The sequence below is a fragment of the Mya arenaria genome, chromosome 15 (assembly GCF_026914265.1).
Source record: "Mya arenaria isolate MELC-2E11 chromosome 15, ASM2691426v1".
In the NCBI taxonomy this organism is placed as follows: Eukaryota; Metazoa; Mollusca; class Bivalvia; order Myida; family Myidae; genus Mya; species Mya arenaria.
This window is the reverse complement of record NC_069136.1, coordinates 14,333,295-14,353,085: the sequence shown is the minus strand read 5'-3', so window position 1 is coordinate 14,353,085 and position 19,791 is coordinate 14,333,295. Positions and strand designations below refer to the sequence as shown.

Genomic DNA, 19,791 nt, shown 5'->3' with positions numbered 1-19,791 from the left:
GTAAATTGTGTTCAAACTCTGATTGATCGGGACAGTACCAAGAACCGTATTCACTGAAATCTTGAGTTTAAAACAAACAGACACCTATGCATTAACAATGAGTCAACTTAGATCCCTGAGTATGACAATTCAAACTTTATCATAGTCGCTTACAAAACTTTACACAGGAGCAATATTCAATATAAATCTAATCCATATGTTTTGATATGCCCCAAATATATACCATTCAGTCTTTTTGTCAGTTTTTTTTCAAAACACACGAATTTCACTTTTAATTTTAATTTTGATCAGAGTTTTGCCCGTATGTTAAATGTCTCGCCGGCTTAAGCCAAAGCTGATCTTATCCCTACCTGTCAAATACACTGGGTGTATAGTTCCACAACTTCCTTTATCTGGGGCTTCTGTTCCTCGGGTGGGCAAGTAAGGACCAATATTGTACCATCCCCCTATAAGCTGGTCGTCCTTGACAGGGTCTTCACGCGGTGATAAGCGGTAGGACGGCGATCGACGGTAGATATCGGGCATATCGGGAACAGCCGCATTACAAGGGGCGTCTAGTTCAGCTAAAGAATACGATGAATGACACTGATTTGCGTCGAATTTAGGAAACAGTTTAAAGTTAACGTGTTTTTATATATATTTTATATATATTTGTTGTTGTTGATTGTCATAACAAGTATATACTAGGTGTTATCCGTGAGTTAAAATATCCTACTAATCAGGATAACTATTCTTTGCCAATAACAGTATCTACTTTAAATAATTTAATGGTTAATGTACTCGAGACAAACCATTTGGGACAATCCATTCTGGGCGAAACTATAGAATATAAATTAAAATAATCACTGTGCCTATACATTTCATGTACTTATTGTTATGTTTTGTGACGGCAAGACACGATCCGTAATGGTACGTTAGCACCATCTACACAGTTAATTAACATAAGCGTACACATGATACTCGAACATGTACAATTGAACAGTTAATGTGTTCCAATGTGCAAAGAAAACGAAAACACAGATTCGATGACATTTGAACATTGTGCATATCATAACAAAACAAATTAAACATGAGACGTCTTTAAAAGTGATATACATCAGCATTGCTAATGTTTTTTATCTAAACCAGCTAATTTTTGCCAACATCCAAGATTGTACCAACCGTCATCTATGCAGACATTATTCATCTCTGTATATCCATTAAGACAACTGCACATGCCGGCCACACATTCAGTGTTTGGGAGAATGTCCGTGCAGTTGGAGTCGTTTTCACAGTAGTACGTCTGCAGCACTATGTGCAAAAAGAAAAAACAAAATGTGATAAAAGGTCATTTACCTCGTATGTGTCTCAAAACAGCTCATTAAGCTTACGTTTATTGTTGTCATATACCCTACTTAAAATACAGATTCTTGTATCTTGTATCTATCGCAAAGTATTCATTTTTATGCAATTGTGTAGGCATTATCAATGCATGGCTGACGTGATTCGACGTCATTTCATTGTTTGGGTCATGTAATGTGACGTCGTTTCAATGCTTGGGGGGCGTATTGTAAAGTCATTTAAATGCTTTGGTAATATGGTGTGACTGCACCACACATGGGTAAAACGATATCATTCAGGAAAGGCTAATGAATTAGACACAAAATATATTATTATCGTGCTTGTTTCCCTTGAAATACAAATGCCAGCCAAAATGTTAATATGCAAGGTTTGATCGCATATTTGTTGCGTTTATGCTGTATGAATGCAGTAAGGCACATGAGGAAATTCCATAAAGCGCGCTAGCGCAATTTGGTCATTTTCTCGCTTGCACCTCTGCGTTTATACAACATTAATACAAGAAAAAATGTAACTAACTTATCTTTACATTTTAAATAATTGTACATTACGATTCAAATTTAGCAGTATCTTCTGCAATCTTCTGAATGAAATATTTGTTCTTAAAGAAGTGTAACCGACGACATACGTTTGTATAAAAGAATAGCATGATATTCATAACTTCATGTATCATTGGTTAAATGAAGTCGTGCTAATCCAATCGGAGCGCAATATTGAAAGAAACAATGACGTCATAACGCATTGCATGCTATACAATACAAGTTTTATCTTTAAAAAGGATTAGGCGAATGTAAATATTAGCTTTTCATGATTATTTAAGGGACGTTTTTCATAAATATCTTTGTTGTATACAATTGTGATATTGTATAATGCTTAGGCATGTACCATTACTTTAAAAACATCGTTTTAGACCATGTAAGTTAAGAATAGTAGTTAAGACTTATTAACACTTCCTAATTTATGTTTTGAATTTTGAAAAAGATCTTGGTTAGAGAGGATAGCCTCATATATGTTCAGTGCCCGAAACATGCACATTTTAAAACACCGATCAGGTCTAAAAGTAGAATCGTTTTGTTAATACTCGTTTTCTCGTCAGTTTAGACTGGTTCATTGTAACATGCTTGCACGGGCAAACTGGTAATCATATATTCATGAAATATGAAATATCCAACCTCCATAGCACATATCCGTTTCCCAATCCGGGGTATAGAAGCCCTCTTTGCATTCACAAGTGGCATCAATGGAGCATTTGGCATTGTCGACTAAGTTACATACATCTCTGTATTCTGTGCAATCAGATCCCAGAACTTAAACAGAAAATAAAAACATGAATTAAATAATGTATGATATAACGTATAAAACTTGAAATTTGGGCTAATATAATTTATCAATTAAAGCGTTTTTGTGTTATTTTATTTGATTTGTTAATTTGATAGAGGGTGGAAATTAAAATGCAAAAAAACCATAAATATATAATAGTATTTAGTGTTTGATTATTTGAAACCTAGCGTTACATTCAATGCATAAGGAATATTATTTTTCTAGCTGACATATTAAACGAGACTTTTTTAACAAATTGTATACACACGACTATTCCAACCTTATGTAAATCACCGAAATTGTTTTTCTTTAAAAATGAAAAAATGAAATAAATATTTTTTTTGATATCTGTATTTTTTGAATATATTGAACGTTTTGATCAATATCATCTAGCTAGTTTTAAATAGTGGGTCTGTATTCCGTACTGTTTGAACAGTTGCCATGTTCCTCGACTCCCCGGTAGCAAGTAAGATACGTATATCCGCTTCCATAGTTGTTGTAACCTATGTATTCCCTACAGTCTGCGTCGGGGTGGGCGTAGCTTTCATACATACAGCTCATTCCAATCACTGTGTAGAAAAGATAAATAAAAATAATTAAAATAGTGACTACAAGGGTTAGTTGAAATTATACTTACACTGTATTTACATGAATATGTGCTAAAATGACGATTCCGTTAATGGTTAGAACGTCATATCATTTAAACGATAAGAAACTGTTTATGATTGATTTTGAAACTAATGTCTTTTCGTAAGACAAATCTTAGATATCACGTTTGAAGCTATGAGCAACATACTGTGTCGGCGAATTTGCATTTAACTTGAAAACCGAAACAAACTCTCTTTTTAAAGAAAGTGTAATATATAATGGTATGCATATATTTGATTTTTTTGAGAGGATAACGGGAACTTGAATGTACAACATTACTTTGCAGGAACTAAGGTTGTAACAAAATCAATCTAGCATCATTATAGGTTTGATGGCATTAACATTGAATAAAAGGTAAAGTTCAAGATTTTATTGATGATATAAAAAAATACATAAACTTTACAGACCAATACAGATTTTAATTGAACCGTTTACAGAACAAGCAGACATCAAAACATACTATATGTAATCCATAAACATAAAAATGATTGATATTCTATTGTACTGTTATAAAAAAAATCGTTTCACGTTTTTTTCACGTTTCACAGCGTGATTATTACAGCGGATACTATTAGATAAGTATGGGTTACTTGACTATCGAAAAGGTTTTAGAATGCAATAACTTAACAGAATAGACCAAGAAATACTTCATTCGTACTTGGCTGACAAATGTATTCCAACGGTGAGTCATACGATGTTCTGGCTGTCCCATAATGCATGTACTTGTCGTGCACGCTAATGAACTGATGCTGTGCATTGCACGAGCATTTTCCGCCGACGCAGTCATAAGCCTTTGACAGCACATCTGAGTCACCAACACAGTTACTGCTGGTTGTGCATTCCGAGGCGTATACTAGAAGTTTATGGACAGGCAAACGTTATGTTACACAATATACATACATATAATAACATATGATTTGTTTTAGACATATACATGTAGTTCTAAAAATTAGTAGTGTTTGAAAAACAAAACATAGATAAACACGAGTATCAAACTTGATGTATTCAAACAAATGTGTCTCAAAAGTAAAATTTAATATTTCAACTTGTAGTAACAAGTACAAGCTTTTCTTTGTTGACAAATCAGCTTATATCGTAAATGAATATTTAATGAATCCGAAAAAAGACAAATACGTTTGGCTTAAGGCACATACAGAAAATGATTTGGATCTGTAGCTAGCTTTTTTATTCGTTTTAAAGGAATGGTAAAATATTGTTAAAGTGCATTTTTAGGTGGCATAAGGAACAAATAACCTAAAAATGTTTGGTGCTGAAATAAATCAAGCTATTCAAAAAGCAAATTTGATATTTTCGGACGAAATATTTCGGATACCGCATTGTTGTTTTTTTGCAATACAATTGAGTCCCTAACGAATAGATTGGGATGGTCAGGTCACCATAATTAAACCTTTATTAGGCAATGTTGGCCTAATGATAGTACTTGTGTTTGGTGTCCATACTAGCACCTTTTCGTATAACTTGTAAGATGACATCCATATTGTTTTGATACCAAAATATCTCATTGATTGTTTGACACTTACTGGGTTGACAACCAAGTCCGCTTGGTGATCTCATGTACCCTGGAGCACATTTACACATGTTTTCCACATTGCAGTAGTATGCTCTTTTCGCGAACCACAGGCTGCTATCCGATTGGTACATCCCAAAAAAGTAGCTCTGTAGTTAAAACCAAATATCAACAATTACGTATTTAATATGACAATGCTATGTTCAAACTGTGTATAATTGTTGTTAGATGCATGAACATCACTCAAACACAATTGGGGTTTTACTGAGCGATTGGGGTTTTACTGAACGATCAAATGAGGTAACAATACATATTCAGTAATGGACGACTTTGGAGATAAAGTCTATAACGCTTACTTACTTCATGTTCTACCTTTTATTTTAATTTTTTTAAACATCACCATACTTTGAGTACGTTGTTAAGATTATTGTCTCGTTAAGATTATCAGTGTGCTGTTTCCAGTAAACAAAGTCATCTTAAATGGGCACAATGTAAGTTTATTCAAACAATTTTTTTTTTTTACATATTTGACTTCATTGATCAAAACATTTCATATTCTGCTGATCCGTGTGTAAATGCCTGAACATTGATCAAGATGTGTGTGTGTGTGTGTGTGTGTGTGTGTGTGTGTGTGTGTGTGTGTTTATACAACGACTAAGACAGGATATAGCAGTCAATTGTATAAAACTGGTTAAATCTTTTGGTTGGTTCAAATTAGCCCAAATAATCATTCATTGGTCATTATTTATCCGAACATTAATATTAGCCAATGAAATTATTTCAATGTGCAAACAAGCTTATAACTTAACTATAAAAGCCTAATACAAATTGCTGCTTGTCGTCATATTAATTGGACTTCTCGAATGGCATTTATTATTTAAATATTTTTCCTAACACATACCGGTGGGTTTATTTTTTTTCGTCTGTTTTTGTCATGTTGATTTGTTCTCAAAATGAGCATAAATTATCAATCTTATCATACTGATAACAGGGACCTAACTTTCTTCCTGTGAAATTTCATTCAGAAATATTCATTAAAAACCTTCAAATACGGGCGAAACGAGGTCCCTAATCAGAATACGTCATAATTTAAAAAAAAATGAACTCCTAATAAACTGCACGTTAGCAGTCAACAGAAGGTGATATTATGAAACAGAATTTGAGAGGAACCTAACAAAGTGTCCTGCTTTAATTTGTGTTACCGCCTTACTATGGTATACTAGGTGTACAAACCGATAGTTCATATGTTAGCAGACATCAATCGTTATGTTCAATCGTTTATAAAACCGATGAATATATATTTTACTTTAAATATTACATATTAAAGCTGCACTCTCACAGATTGAACGTTTTGACAACCTTTTTTGTCTTGGAACGAGCAAATTTTTGCGAAAATCCAAGAAAAATAGTCAAATAAGACTGCTGACAAAAAATTAGATCGCAGATTTTTATATTTAAGTTCAAAAATTGATGTTTTATGCATTTTCCTTAAACCGTTAGTAACTAAAGCATAAATATACACTACCTTGATGTATTCATGGTCGTCAGGATCCGCACACATGTGAATGTCTCTGCACGATGAGTCCAGTACTGTTTGGCAGAACGTGAGGAAATATGAAATAGATTTTGTATTAAGGACTGCAACCAACAAAAAAGCAAGTACCTGGATAGCTTCATAAACATCATCCAAAGTTACTAGCACTGTTCACATATCTGGTCATCCACGGTCACTTACACTGTGCATATACCTGGACTCATACACAGTTACTTTCACTGCATATATACCCGGACTCATCCACAGTAACTTACACTCTACAAATACCTTGACTCATCCAGTTACTTACACTGTAGATATACCTGGTTATACCTATTCTTGCTCTGTGCACATATCAAGTCGTCACTATTACTTGCACTGTACACATATCAAGTCGTCAACTCTTATTTGCACTGTACACATATCAAGTCGCCAAATCTTATTTGCACTATACACATATCTTTTTGTCAACTCTTTCCTACACTGTACACTTTCCTATATGTTATCGTCCATGTACATACATATATCAGGTTGTATAGTTACTTACCTTGTGCACATGTCGGATCGTTCAAAGATTTGATGGCCATTCCCTCGGGACAGCTACAAGTGTCGTTCCTGCACTCAAACGGCGTCGGGCAGTCATTTGGCTGTGTACATGTTGCCTCAAGAGCTGCCAAAAACATATTCAATACATTTATTATTGGTCTTGTGATAGCCTAACAAAGTCAGTTGTCACTATTTTATCTACCAAAAAGAATATTTTCGTGACATGTCTGCATGGTAGGTATATGCTTTGGCATGGGCATTGGAATTCATATTGCATTTTATACATGTACATTCAGAACCACAACGTGATAAACTAGCAGTCTTGGGCTTAGTTAGATCATAGATGATCAACAACTGAATGCCGACCTAGCTCAAGCCTACGCGACATGTTATTTTCGCGAACTACTAGCTCAAACCGAACTATTCCGAAGAATCCGAACATAATTTACTACGCTGTGGACTTAATAAGGAAATCAGCAAAACTTATTACTTTAGTTGTAGTAAAACATACTACATGTTTTACAAACTGGAATTTTCTTCGATGGAAATATCGCAAATGTTATATGAAAAATAGCATACTATGTTTTACTCAGTCTGTTATTGACACAGTCAATACAATGAGTATGAAACATAATCAAGAAATTAGAAAATAATTTAAAAAACTGAATCAGTCTTCTCTTCTCTTAAGCTTACCCCAGACACAGATCCCGTCCCTAGCTGTGTAACCGGCTTGACAATCGCAGAAACCAGTCGCCAAATTGCATGTGGTGTTAGACTTGTGGCCACACTCCGCGTCGACGGCACATGGTAATCCGTAATCTGCAAATACACAATTTTTATCGAATCAAGATTCCAATTAACTAAGGTAGAACACCCCTTATAAAAACCTCCAATTGAAAATATTCAGTTTTAATGCTTAAGCCTATTTTGTTAAGCACATGCCTACATATAGTTTTATTATTTCCAGGATCAAGGTAAGGATCGAATCCATCCAGAATCCTGAATATAGTTTTCTCTCTTTTTCTAATTGTTTTCATTAACAAACATTTGTTAACAGAACGTTGCATTAGCTTTATATCAACTGAAGATTTCATAATTTGGTGGCCCTGCTGAAATATCGGGTTTGGAATTTCAAACACTATGTGTTTGTTTGTTTTATAAAAGAGGCGGTTAAGCTATATAACTGTTGGGGGATGTTTTCAAAAAGGTTAAAGTTAATTTAAAATAAAGAACAGGTCTGACATGAATATTTCTAAAACTTGTTTATTTTGCTTTAACACATCGAAGTTCCACTTTTTAAGCATTCAAAACAGTATATTAATATTGTAATACCATATGGGTTTTTCGGTAGTATAATTATGTTTGTTGATGATGAGAACAAAAACTTATTTCTAAAAGCAATCATATTTCTATTTTCCATGTATCTTGGATGATATCATTTTTAGGCCAAAAATTTGTTTGGTTTGTTATATTATTTTCAAAATTATGTAGGGTAGGCAGGCTTTTATTTATTCATTTATTCATTAGGATTTATACAAAAACGTTTTTGTCATCATTTGGGAATGGCGTTAAAGTCATCTTCTTAATAAAGCTTAATATGATTTTACACTACATATGACACACAAACACACACACATATTTCTATCCTTTGATATTTCAAGTAAAATCTTAGAATTGTATTGAAATCTTATACTATTACTTTTAAACAATATTAAAGGACTGGAAGCCATATTTTAGTGTTTAGCTATTTGAAGAGCATGCATCTGTGGTTCTGACATGCAATGCATTCTTGTTAGTGACAATGCACCGACGCATGATTTAATCGAACTGCACAGTATATGTCCAATCTAAGAAAGCGTACCTTTTCGTATTTTCGTTTAGTCACAGGGGACAATATAAAGTTAATACTCAAGTGATCTAGACGGTTTGCATTTTGATCTTGATAATAAATGTTGTTAAATTCCTGACCAGTATATTTTAAGAATGTTTAAAGTCAATGATTATTCGTACAAGTTAATAAGAAAGAACCTCGTTTGTAAAAGAAAATTACATCAAAATCGTATCATGTGCAAATCCAAAATAAAAAGTTAGTGGTTAATTTAACGACAGGTAAAAACAGTGGAAGTAACTTTGTTATAGTAAAATAAAGTTTAGGACTGATACAACCATAACTCAACTGTATTTTGTCTCACATGGTCTGTCTTTAATGTAAAAGGGACACATATTTATAAATCAATTGTAATGAACATTTATGACAGTGCTAATCAACATAATGTCTCGGGCATGTTCAGTTGCCGGTTGAATCGCCTTAATTACTCCATAAATATGTCCCGTTTATAAACGCATTATGTGATTGTCTGCACAAACCATGAACCTACTATACTTTGATATAAAAAAACCCGCATAGTTATTGATGAACTGTGGCGAAGAGCCCCACCATCTAATATAACCAAGACATACCGCCCACATACTTTGTTCACAAGTTTAATCCTGATTGGCTAATAGTTACTACTGTATATGTTTTCACTAGACAGTAACCAACTGGCTTTAATGTCAAAATGATATATCTATGGGATAACTGAGGCGATTCAACCCGCGACTGAACATGCCCGAGACATTATGCTGAAAAGCACTGTCATAAAGCTTCATCACGATTAGATAAGGAATAAGTAATGTTCTTCACAAGTTATAAGCATGTTATAATAGGTGCATTACTTACATGGAACGCATTCATCCAAATCCGGTGCCCACATTGCTTCATTGCACGAGCAGACCCCTTCCAAGCATACGTACTTCGTACCCCACACATATGTTGCGGTGTCGTAAAAACTCGAGCATTCATAGTCGTAGTTACAGTCTAGTCCTAGGCCTAAAGTAAAGTTATGCACAACTGACATTTACAGTGAGAATGTGTTCAAAATGAACTCCAGTCTCTCCAACAGACGATTCTGTAATTTGAAATTACACCTTAAAGGCGAAATAATATTTAAATAAAAAGTGCCACAAAATGAATATCGAATAAAGGTGTGTGTTTTTTTAGATTTCTGCTGCCAATTGTATAAAACTGGTAAAGTATTTGGTTTGGCCAAAATTGGGAAAAATATGTACTGATTGGTCAGTATTTATCCGAAAAATATTATTAACCAATCAAATCGTTTCAATGTGCAAACTAGCTTAAAGATAACCTGTTTACAACTTGAACAAGTTTTATACAATTGACTGCTGTAGTCAATTGTATAAACCGGTTATAATTTTGGTTTGGTCAAAGTTATCCGATATGTGCATTGATTGGTCAATATTTATCCAATGGTACTTTCTAACCAATCAAGTCATTTAAAGTTTAAACTAGCCGAAAAATAATCTGCGGGCAACTTATCGTACCGTACAGTTTTATACAAATAGAGTTACGAGAAATGCATGAACATATAGTATAAAAACCAAATTGAACTTGAACAAAAAGGTTTTCAAAAGCCTGTATACAAGGTTTATGTATTTACTTGTGACACAGTCCGCTCCGCGAATCGGAACCTTATGCGGAAATTAGAAGTTCCGTTTAGTTAATACATACCCCCCCCCACACACACACACACAAACCTTGACGCAATGGTACCGAAATGGTATTCTGGGTGAAAAACACACCCAATATAAAGCACTTACTGCTGACACAGTCCGTTCCGTCAAATCGGAACCCCTGCCGACAGTTGCATGTCCCATAGCGACACGACATGCTCACACCATCTCCACACTCCGTGTCGTTCATACATGACTCTGAAACACATTGTAGAATTTGTTAAAATTTGCTGTAGTTTATTCAAACATGTTTAGAACCAGTGATTTCTCTTTATGGTGAAGATTCTTAATATATATAAAAACTTTGCTTATTTTCTCTATACAGTTTTAGATATCAGAAAATATTATAATTTTAAAGTAGATATACACCTCCATATGTAGAGGTGCACCTTTAAATAATACAGAGGAGCACCTCTACATTTGGAGGTGAATCTCTACTTTAATCGTTACAACTAGTAAAAGGTGACTTTTGATCAAAACGGTACGTCCTAGATATAACTATTTCGAAGCCCTCTACTACTTTTCGTGTACATGTAGCTACTCGTTTATGTACAAGTTACAATTACGCTTATAAAAGTCACTTGCGAATCTCTTCTTGTACTTGTACGCTCGGGAACCTTGACAAAAACACTTTCCTCGTGAGTTAATACATTATGTAGTTATTTTATCTTGGTTAAAAATATACATTTAGTGCACCTTTCAAAACATGAGCAATCGTATATGCATGGTGCTTTAAACCTAAACATTGTATAAGTTCCAGGATAACAAAATATATCGTTCAAACGTACACAATTATTCACATAACGGCTCATATCCTCTCTTCAATACCTTTACACACAGTGGACAGAAAATGAAACGTGGTTTAAAAAAGTAAACGCAAAAACTTTAATACTACTTCGCTTCAATCATTTTAAAATAATATTTATATGTATCTACATTTGGGTATTTAGCATGTCAATATTTGAGACATAAATTGAAAACCACAATTATTTGCTTCCGTGCAGGATGACAACTCTTGGAGTGCTTTGTAATTTCATGGTAAATAAATCTGATACCGGAAATAATTTTACGACAGATATATATACTTAAGTAGCAGTATCCCGTCGGTAGCCCAGTGATTGGGTCATCGGAATAGATGATGCAGTAGTATAGTGGTCCACAGTCAGTTTCGTTCGTGCAGGTCCCTGTGAAGAGATACGTGAAATGACTGGTCTCAGTTGGCAATACAAATGTTATAAGTTGTAATAAGTTTCTTTCGAAGAACGAGAATGAAGCATGCAATGGTGAAGACGAACATCAAACAGTCAATGACCTTATTTTTTTTAACTACTAATACAGTAGACTCATGTTCCATTGAACTTGTGTTTCACTGTGATTATCCCATGATACAACGGTAAAGCTGTTACGATACGTGTGCCGTGTGTTTTCATTTGTAAATATGGTGTTTATGCGTAGATAATAACTAAAATAATATGCAGGGCATGTTTATGGTCTTGTGTAATACATTTTCTCTAATAGCCATCTATCTATATTTCAAGTGTATTTCAATCCCTAAATACTTTCCATGATATGGCCAGGGCAATACATACCAGATTAAGGGGAGTTTTAAGGGAGATAACTTAAATATTAAAGGCAGGATTATCGTTTTTGTAGAATGCACTTCCTGTCATTGACAGCTATTTATATCCTAAGTTGCATTTGAATACCTTAAGAACATTGTATGTGACAAAGATATGGCCTGGATAAGCACCTATTATAAAAAATATCAGATTAAGTGAAGAAAAATAAATTTGCAGCTATGGTTATTATGCTAATTACTGCAGTTCCTTTAATTGTCATCAATCTACTTTTCAAGTTTCATATCAATCCCTTAAGGACTTTCAGACAAGCACCCATTACCGAAAAATATCATCTTAAGGAGAGGTAAAGGGGAGATAACTGTAATTTAAGCAGAGTAGGATTAATATTCGTGTGCGTTGCATTCTCTCTCATTGCTCTCTATCTTTTTTCAAATTCCATTTCGATTACTGCGGTCCTTTCTAATATACGGCCCGAACTAACTCCAATTATAAAAATTATCAGGTGTACGAGTGTTTCAGGAGAGATGATTAAAAAATGATATGATTATGGCTCTTATACACTGCACTTCCTCTCATATATCTATACGCCAAGTTTTATTTCAATTCCATCAGATGTGTTTAAGATATTCTCTGGATCAGGGTTTGACACGTACGGACAGAAAGACGGACGGATTGGCGGCAAAAGTGGTGGCTTTATGCTAGACCTTTCAGGGAGCATAATAATAATTTTATATTCAGTTTTAATTAGTTTAAATGTGTTGTCATGAAATTTATACGTTTACTCTATCAATTGTTTTTAAGTTGCCAAAACATGAACACATTGTTTACATTTTGCACAGTAACAAGGAAAGTCACTCGGTAATATTATAATGTTATTAATTAGGTGATTTCATATTGGCCTAGTTATTTGTCCGAGGTTATATGTGTCCCCGAATATGACGGAAATAAAACAGTATCTACACTGTATGTCAATAGTAAAATTATCGCCTATTTCAGTTAATTAGATATTTTCAGATTATGTTCGTACAGCAAGGTTAAACAACTAGGTTTGTACAGTGTCAACAGACTAGGTGTCTCTCTGTGTAAACAACTAGGTTTGTACAGTGTCAACAGACTAGGCGTCTCTCTGTGTAAACAACTAGGTTTGTACAGTGTCAACAGACTAGGCGTCTCTCTGTGTAAACAACTAGGTTTGTACAGTGTCAACAGACTAGGCGTCTCTCTGTGTAAACAACTAGGTTTGTACAGTGTCAACAGACTAGGCGTCTCTCTGTGTAAACAACTAGGTTTGTACAGTGTCAACAGACTAGGCGTCTCTCTGTGTAAACAACTAGGTTTGTACAGTGTCAACAGACTAGGCGTCTCTCTGTGTAAACAACTAGGTTTGTACAGTGTCAACAGACTAGGCGTCTCTCTGTGTAAACAACTAGGTTTGTACAGTGTCAACAGACTAGGTGTCTCTCTGTGCAAACAACTAGGTTTGTACAGTGTCAACAGACTAGGTGTCTCTCTGTGCAAACAACTAGGTTTGTACAGTGTCAACAGACTAGGTGTCTCTCTGTGCAAACAACTAGGTTTGTACAGTGTCAACAGACTAGGTGTCTCTCTGTGCAAACAACTAGGTTTGTACAGTGTCAACAGACTAGGTGTCTCTCTGTGCAAACAACTAGGTTTGTACAGTGTCAACAGACTAGGTGTCTCTCTGTGCAAACAACTAGGTTTGTACAGTGTCAACAGACTAGGTGTCTCTCTGTGCAAACAAGTAGGTTTGTACAGTGTCAACAGACTAGGTGTCTCTCTGTGCAAACAAGTAGGTTTGTACAGTGTCAACAGACTAGGTGTCTCTCTGTGCAAACAAGTAGGTTTGTACAGTGTCAACAGACTAGGTGTCTCTCTGTGCAAACAACTAGGTTTGTACAGTGTCAACAGACTAGGTGTCTCTCTGTGCAAACAACTAGGTTTGTACAGTGTCAACAGACTAGGTGTCTCTCTGTGCAAACAACTAGGTTTGTACAGTGTCAACAGACTAGGTGTCTCTCTGTGCAAACAACTAGGTTTGTACAGTGTCTACAGACTAGGTGTCTCTCTGTGCAAACAACTAGGTTTGTACAGTGTCAACAGACTAGGTGTCTCTCTGTGCAAACAACTAGGTTTGTACAGTGTCAACAGACTAGGTGTCTCTCTGTGCAAACAACTAGGTTTGTACAGTGTCAACAGACTAGGTGTCTCTCTGTGCTAACAACTAGGTTTGTACAGTGTCAACAGACTAGGTGTCTCTCTGTGTAAACAACTAGGTTTGTACAGTGTCAACAGACTAGGTGTCTCTCTGTGCTAAAATAGATCAGAGTCTGGCTGGTGAGTCCATAGCCAAGTCAGTTATTAGTAAGGCAAACTCCAGGTTGAAGTTCTTATACAGAAAAAGTAAATTCTTAAATATGCACACTAGAAAACTCTTGGTTATGTCCCTTATACAGTGCCACTATGACTATGCTTGTTCCTTTTGGTATCCATGTCTTACCCAGTCACTTAAAAATAAACTCCAGACTACCCAAAATAAGATGATCAGGTTTGTTTTAAAGATGGATAACATGTCTCATGTTGGTCAAGAGCAATTTCTAAGTTTAGGTTGGCTACCCGTGTCAAAAAGGGTAGAGCAAATTATGCTTTGTCATGTCCATAAGATAAAGAATGGCCTTGCCCCTGAGTATCTTGGTGAACATTTTAAACCGCTAAGTGATGTGCACGGTTGCTATACAAGGTCTAATAAGGTAGCTCAGCCAGTGTCTGATCATTTTGCGGATAGTTTTACCTTTGTTAACACTGGTCGTTTCTCCAAGCCTAAGGTTGGCAGTTTTGGGGCAAAGACATTCACAAATAATGGCATAAATTTGTGGAATAGTCTTCCTCAAATATAAGGAATATTTCAAAACCTAACCATTTCAAGTCTGCCATCAAACAGTACCTATTGCAGTCTTAAAGATCATTTTAAATTTTTGTTAGCTATCATAATAATTTCATTTTTATTAGCATGTAGGGTTCTTATTCATACGTATTTCTTTATATATTATCATATCTCATTGTGATATTAAAAGAATAAATTTTTATTTTTAGCTATCATAATAATTTCATTTTTATTAGCATGTAGGGTTCTTATTCACACGTATTTCCTTATATCTTATCATATCTCATTGTGATATTAATATTGATTTACAGTATTGCCATTTTGAATGGCATTTTTTTATTCCATACATTATGATCTCAAGTCTTCTGTTACAATACATAGGCCATGAATGCAGTGTAATAGGCTATGAATGCAGAGTAATAATGTTAATGAGTTCTGTGATATAATTTATGCAATTAATTATCTGTGATATAAGATTATAACTTGTCTAGATTTATTATCCTTGTACTTAACAATTTTGCTAAACTACATGACTATTCCATGGTTACTCCCACCAGTTTTTCAAGGACCACAATGGAAATAAGTGAAAATCATTTTTCTCTTTTTTGTGTCATCCTTGGTATTGTGTGTGCATTTCATGGTTTCTATTGTCTATGCATTGATAATGATATGTTATAATTTGTCTGCATTATGACGTGCCATATAATGTTCATGTCTTTTTACCGAATAAACCTACTAACTATTTTTGTACAGTGTCAACAGACTAGGTGTCTCTCTGTGCAAACAACTAGGTTTGTACAGTGTCAACAGACTAGGTGTCTCTCTGTGCTGTGCAAACAACTAGGTTTGTACAGTGTCAACAGACTAGGTGTCTCTCTGTGCAAACAACTAGGTTTGTACAGTGTCAACAGACTAGGTGTCTCTCTGTGCAAACAACTAGGTTTGTACAGTGTCAACAGACTAGGTGTCTCTCTGTGCAAACAACTAGGTTTGTACAGTGTCAACAGACTAGGTGTCTCTCTGTGCAAACAACTAGGTTTGTACAGTGTCAACAGACTAGGTGTCTCTCTGTGCAAACAACTAGGTTTGTACAGTGTCAACAGACTAGGTGTCTCTCTGTGCAAACAACTAGGTTTGTACAGTGTCAACAGACTAGGTGTCTCTCTGTGCAAACAACTAGGTTTGTACAGTGTCAACAGACTATGTGTCTCTCTGTGCAAACAACTAGAATATCGGGAATACTGTTAAAACGAGAAGTAGTCGCTTAAAATTAGTTTCCTCTACAATACAAGACAAAACTATTGCTTATTTAAATGTTTAATGGTAAATTGTATGTTAGCACTTGCACGATGCTGTTACAAACAAAATTGCAACCTAAACATGCAACAATCAGTTCTTTTCCAAGATATAAGCAGTGTGTATTTACATTCCATTAAATATGATTAAAATGCATTAAATTTAAATATTGAACAAACTGATTTTGTCTGACATGTTTATAACAAAAGACCAACGCTGAATGACCAAAATTCATCATTGTCTTTTGACTCGCCACTTGTCAGCTGCCTACCATAACAAGTTTGTAATGACCAATGATAGAGAACATAAGTTCCCGCCTAATTTATTATACTAAAACGTCGGAAGTTCTTGCTTTAACAGTGTGTGTATACCACGTGATTAATTACGTCATAAATGCCTTCAAACGTAGCATATATGACGCAATTTATCACGTGGTATACACACATTGTTTAAGGTACAAATATACTGAGCTCTCTATACTTATATATTTTAACGATATAAACCAAATTAACATGTCTATCGTGGCAAGGTTAAGAATACGGGCAAGTCTAAGGGTTGGGGGATGGAATGTTTTTGTTATGGTTAGTTAGAATAACGGTTGGGATACGGGTAAGTCTAACGCGTCCAAAATCGCTCCCTAAAATCAGCTAACTCACGTTGTTCGCAGTAGTTGTGCTCGGTGTTGCATACCGGACTGTGTATGTCATTACAGTCACTATCCGTCTGACACGCCCAGCAACCTGAAACAAGATTAAAGATTTCAAGACCTTGAAAACGTGTAAGGCTTAATGTGTGTATATCTGAATTCAAGTCTTAAGTAAGCTTAGAATGCACTTTCCTGTGTAGTTTTGAATTCGAGACTACAGTGAGCTCAGATCGCAAGTGCTTGCTTTTATTTAGAAATCAAGCGCAAAGTGAGGTTAGATTACACGTGTTTGGTCTTGTCAAGTATTCACGCGTAAGGTGAGCTTAATTCGGCATTCTTTTCGGTAGTTTAGAATTTAGGCCTAAATTGAGCTTAGATTTCAAGTGTCTGTGTAGCTCGGAATTCAAGAGTTAAGTGATGTTATATTGCAAATGTCAAAGTAGATCACGATTTAAACCATATATGAGTTAAAAGTGTTTGTTGTATCTTAGAACATAGGCCTAGAGTGAATTTAAATTGCAAGAGTTTGTTATAGCATAATATTGAGTATAAAGGGAATTTAGTTTGCAAGCGTCTGTAAAGCTTAAAGTTCAAGCTTAAGATGAGATTAGATCGCAAGTGTTTGTTGAAGCTAAGAATTCATGTCTGATGTGAGCTTAAATTGCAAGTGATTATAATAGCATTGAATTTAAGCTAAAAGTGAGCTTATCTTGCAAGGTTGGTTGCAACCTAAAATCCGAGCGCAAAGTGAGATAACATTACAAGTGTATGTTGTAGCTTAGAATTTATACCTAAATTAAGCTGAGAATGATTGCAAGTGTGTGTTGTCGCTTATAATTCAAGCTTTATTTGATGTAAAACTGGATGTGTTAGATGTAGCTTAGAATTCAGGACTAATAAGAGCGTAGATTGCAAGAGTTTGTTGTAGCTTATAATGCAAGCTATAAGTGAGCTCAGTATGAAATCGTGATTTTGTTGCTTATAAGTCAAGCTTAAATTGCAAGTGTTTGTTGCAGCTTAGAAATCAGGCCTTATTTGAGCTTACATTGCAGTGATTCTTGGGAACGTGTAATTCAAGCCTTAAGTGAACTGGAATTGCAAGTGTTTATTGTAGCTTAGACTTCACTTTAAGTGAGCTTAAAGTGCTAGTGTACTGTAGCTTAGAATTCAAGTGTGCTTTTAGTGAAACTGATTGTTGTAGAATAGAATTCAGACCAAATGTTAGCTTAGATTTTACGTGTTATTTAAATCTAAGAATTCCCGCCAATAGTGACCTTAAATTGCAAGTTTTCGTTGTAGCTTAGAATTCAGGCTAAAAGTGAGCTTAAATTGCGTGTGTTTGTTTTAGCTTAGAATTAAAGAGTTAAGGAAGATTAGATCACAAGTGATAGTTGTAGTGTATAATTCAGGTCTAAAGTAAGCTTATATGTAGCCCATATAGTATAAGTGTCTGTGTACCATAAAAGCTTATATTTCTGTTTAAATAGTCTTTTTCGACGAAGTACTCTAAGAAATATAAAACATACTGTCCAAGTAGTAATATACAAGTGAACAACTGTCAATTTATTGTTCTATGAACAGGTTAAAAAGTTCCACATAACTTGCAAATGAAAGTACTTTGCTTGTGCATGTGAATTGATTTCACAGGAATTGTATCTATAAAAGGTAATATCTAGACAAATGTCTTAACGAGACATAAAGTGTTTTGGATAGTTCATTACAAAAACGTTATAGAGCAGCATATCCAAACAGGTAATTTATAAATAAATATTCACATTAAAACTTGATTAGTTGAACATTGAAATTTGCGTTCATTTTGCATGAACCGGTCGTCAATTATTGACCTCTGCATGCGGTGTTTCGCAAGAAAACCCTGTATCATGCATATGTAAAACACAACTTAAATAATGTCGCCAGCGCGCTTCATGGATTGGAAAAATCGAAGTCAAGCTTTTATACTGCATGAACGCGCAAAATATAATATATTTATATCATTAATCAATCCTAAAGAAAACTAATAAACACATCACTCACCAGTAAATGCCAGGAAAGAAAGGAACAGTACAGCTTCAAAAGCTGCCCTATTCATCATGGCAAAGTCTGAAAATGATAACAACCGCATTTAGAATAACTAATAAATGGCTAAAGAAATGTGCCCTATTCATCAAGGCAAAGTCTGAAAAGGGTAACAATCACATTCAGATTTACTTATTAAGGGCTATAAAATATGCCATATTCATCATGGCAAAGTCTGAAAACGGTAACAATCACATTTAGATTTACTTATAAAGGGCTAAAAAATATGCCATATTCATCATGGCAAAGTCTGAAAACGGTAACAATCACATTTAGATTAACAAATATCGCTATAGAAATTTGCCCTATTCATACCATATTGGACAAAACATAATTTCGAACACTAAATATGCGTTCATATTTTTACTATGCTCTCTTATATGGTATTTTTATCCTATTTCGAATATGTCAATAGAACAATTACGGCAATAATTTAAAACATGTTTGCGTGCAATGGAGTCACTAACGATAGAAAAAGATATCTATAACATTTGTTTGCCATTCTTTTTAAATTAAATTGGCTCGAGGCACGCTTTATTCAGGTGCCATACAAATCATTTCAGTCTTTATGTGATCAAATATCCTGTTATTGCCATGCCACATGTCACATAGCCTTGAGTCCGAATATCCTTTTGAATGATTTAATGGGACTCAAATGATAATATCAACTTATTTAAAAGGAACTTCAATTTAAAAACCAATTTAATTCTTTCGTTTAAAATGAAAATGTATAGGATCGCAGAGGAGTTGCGCAATTAAATACTAACACGATGAACCGATTTAAGAAACAGTCATAGGTCTAGCAAA

At 34.7% G+C, this 19,791-nt stretch overlaps 1 protein-coding gene across 1 annotated transcript in view; it reads right to left on the bottom strand.

The window, feature by feature from the left end:
* LOC128219545 (uncharacterized) overlaps nt 1-19,791 on the bottom strand; it is a 28,834-nt gene that overhangs the window by 4,790 nt on the left and 4,253 nt on the right. Inside the window, exons 2-15 of the mRNA XM_052927365.1 lie at nt 18,943-19,008; nt 16,919-17,002; nt 11,570-11,668; nt 10,572-10,682; nt 9,634-9,783; nt 7,608-7,733; nt 6,916-7,038; nt 6,360-6,424; nt 4,848-4,983; nt 3,965-4,159; nt 3,084-3,227; nt 2,511-2,645; nt 1,162-1,290; nt 351-563 (exon numbers count right to left, since the gene is read on the bottom strand). Coding sequence (XP_052783325.1) covers nt 351-563; nt 1,162-1,290; nt 2,511-2,645; nt 3,084-3,227; nt 3,965-4,159; nt 4,848-4,983; nt 6,360-6,424; nt 6,916-7,038; nt 7,608-7,733; nt 9,634-9,783; nt 10,572-10,682; nt 11,570-11,668; nt 16,919-17,002; nt 18,943-19,000 — 1,768 coding nt within the window. The 5' untranslated portion in view covers nt 19,001-19,008. The remainder of the gene's footprint in view (nt 1-350; nt 564-1,161; nt 1,291-2,510; nt 2,646-3,083; nt 3,228-3,964; nt 4,160-4,847; nt 4,984-6,359; nt 6,425-6,915; nt 7,039-7,607; nt 7,734-9,633; nt 9,784-10,571; nt 10,683-11,569; nt 11,669-16,918; nt 17,003-18,942; nt 19,009-19,791) is intronic.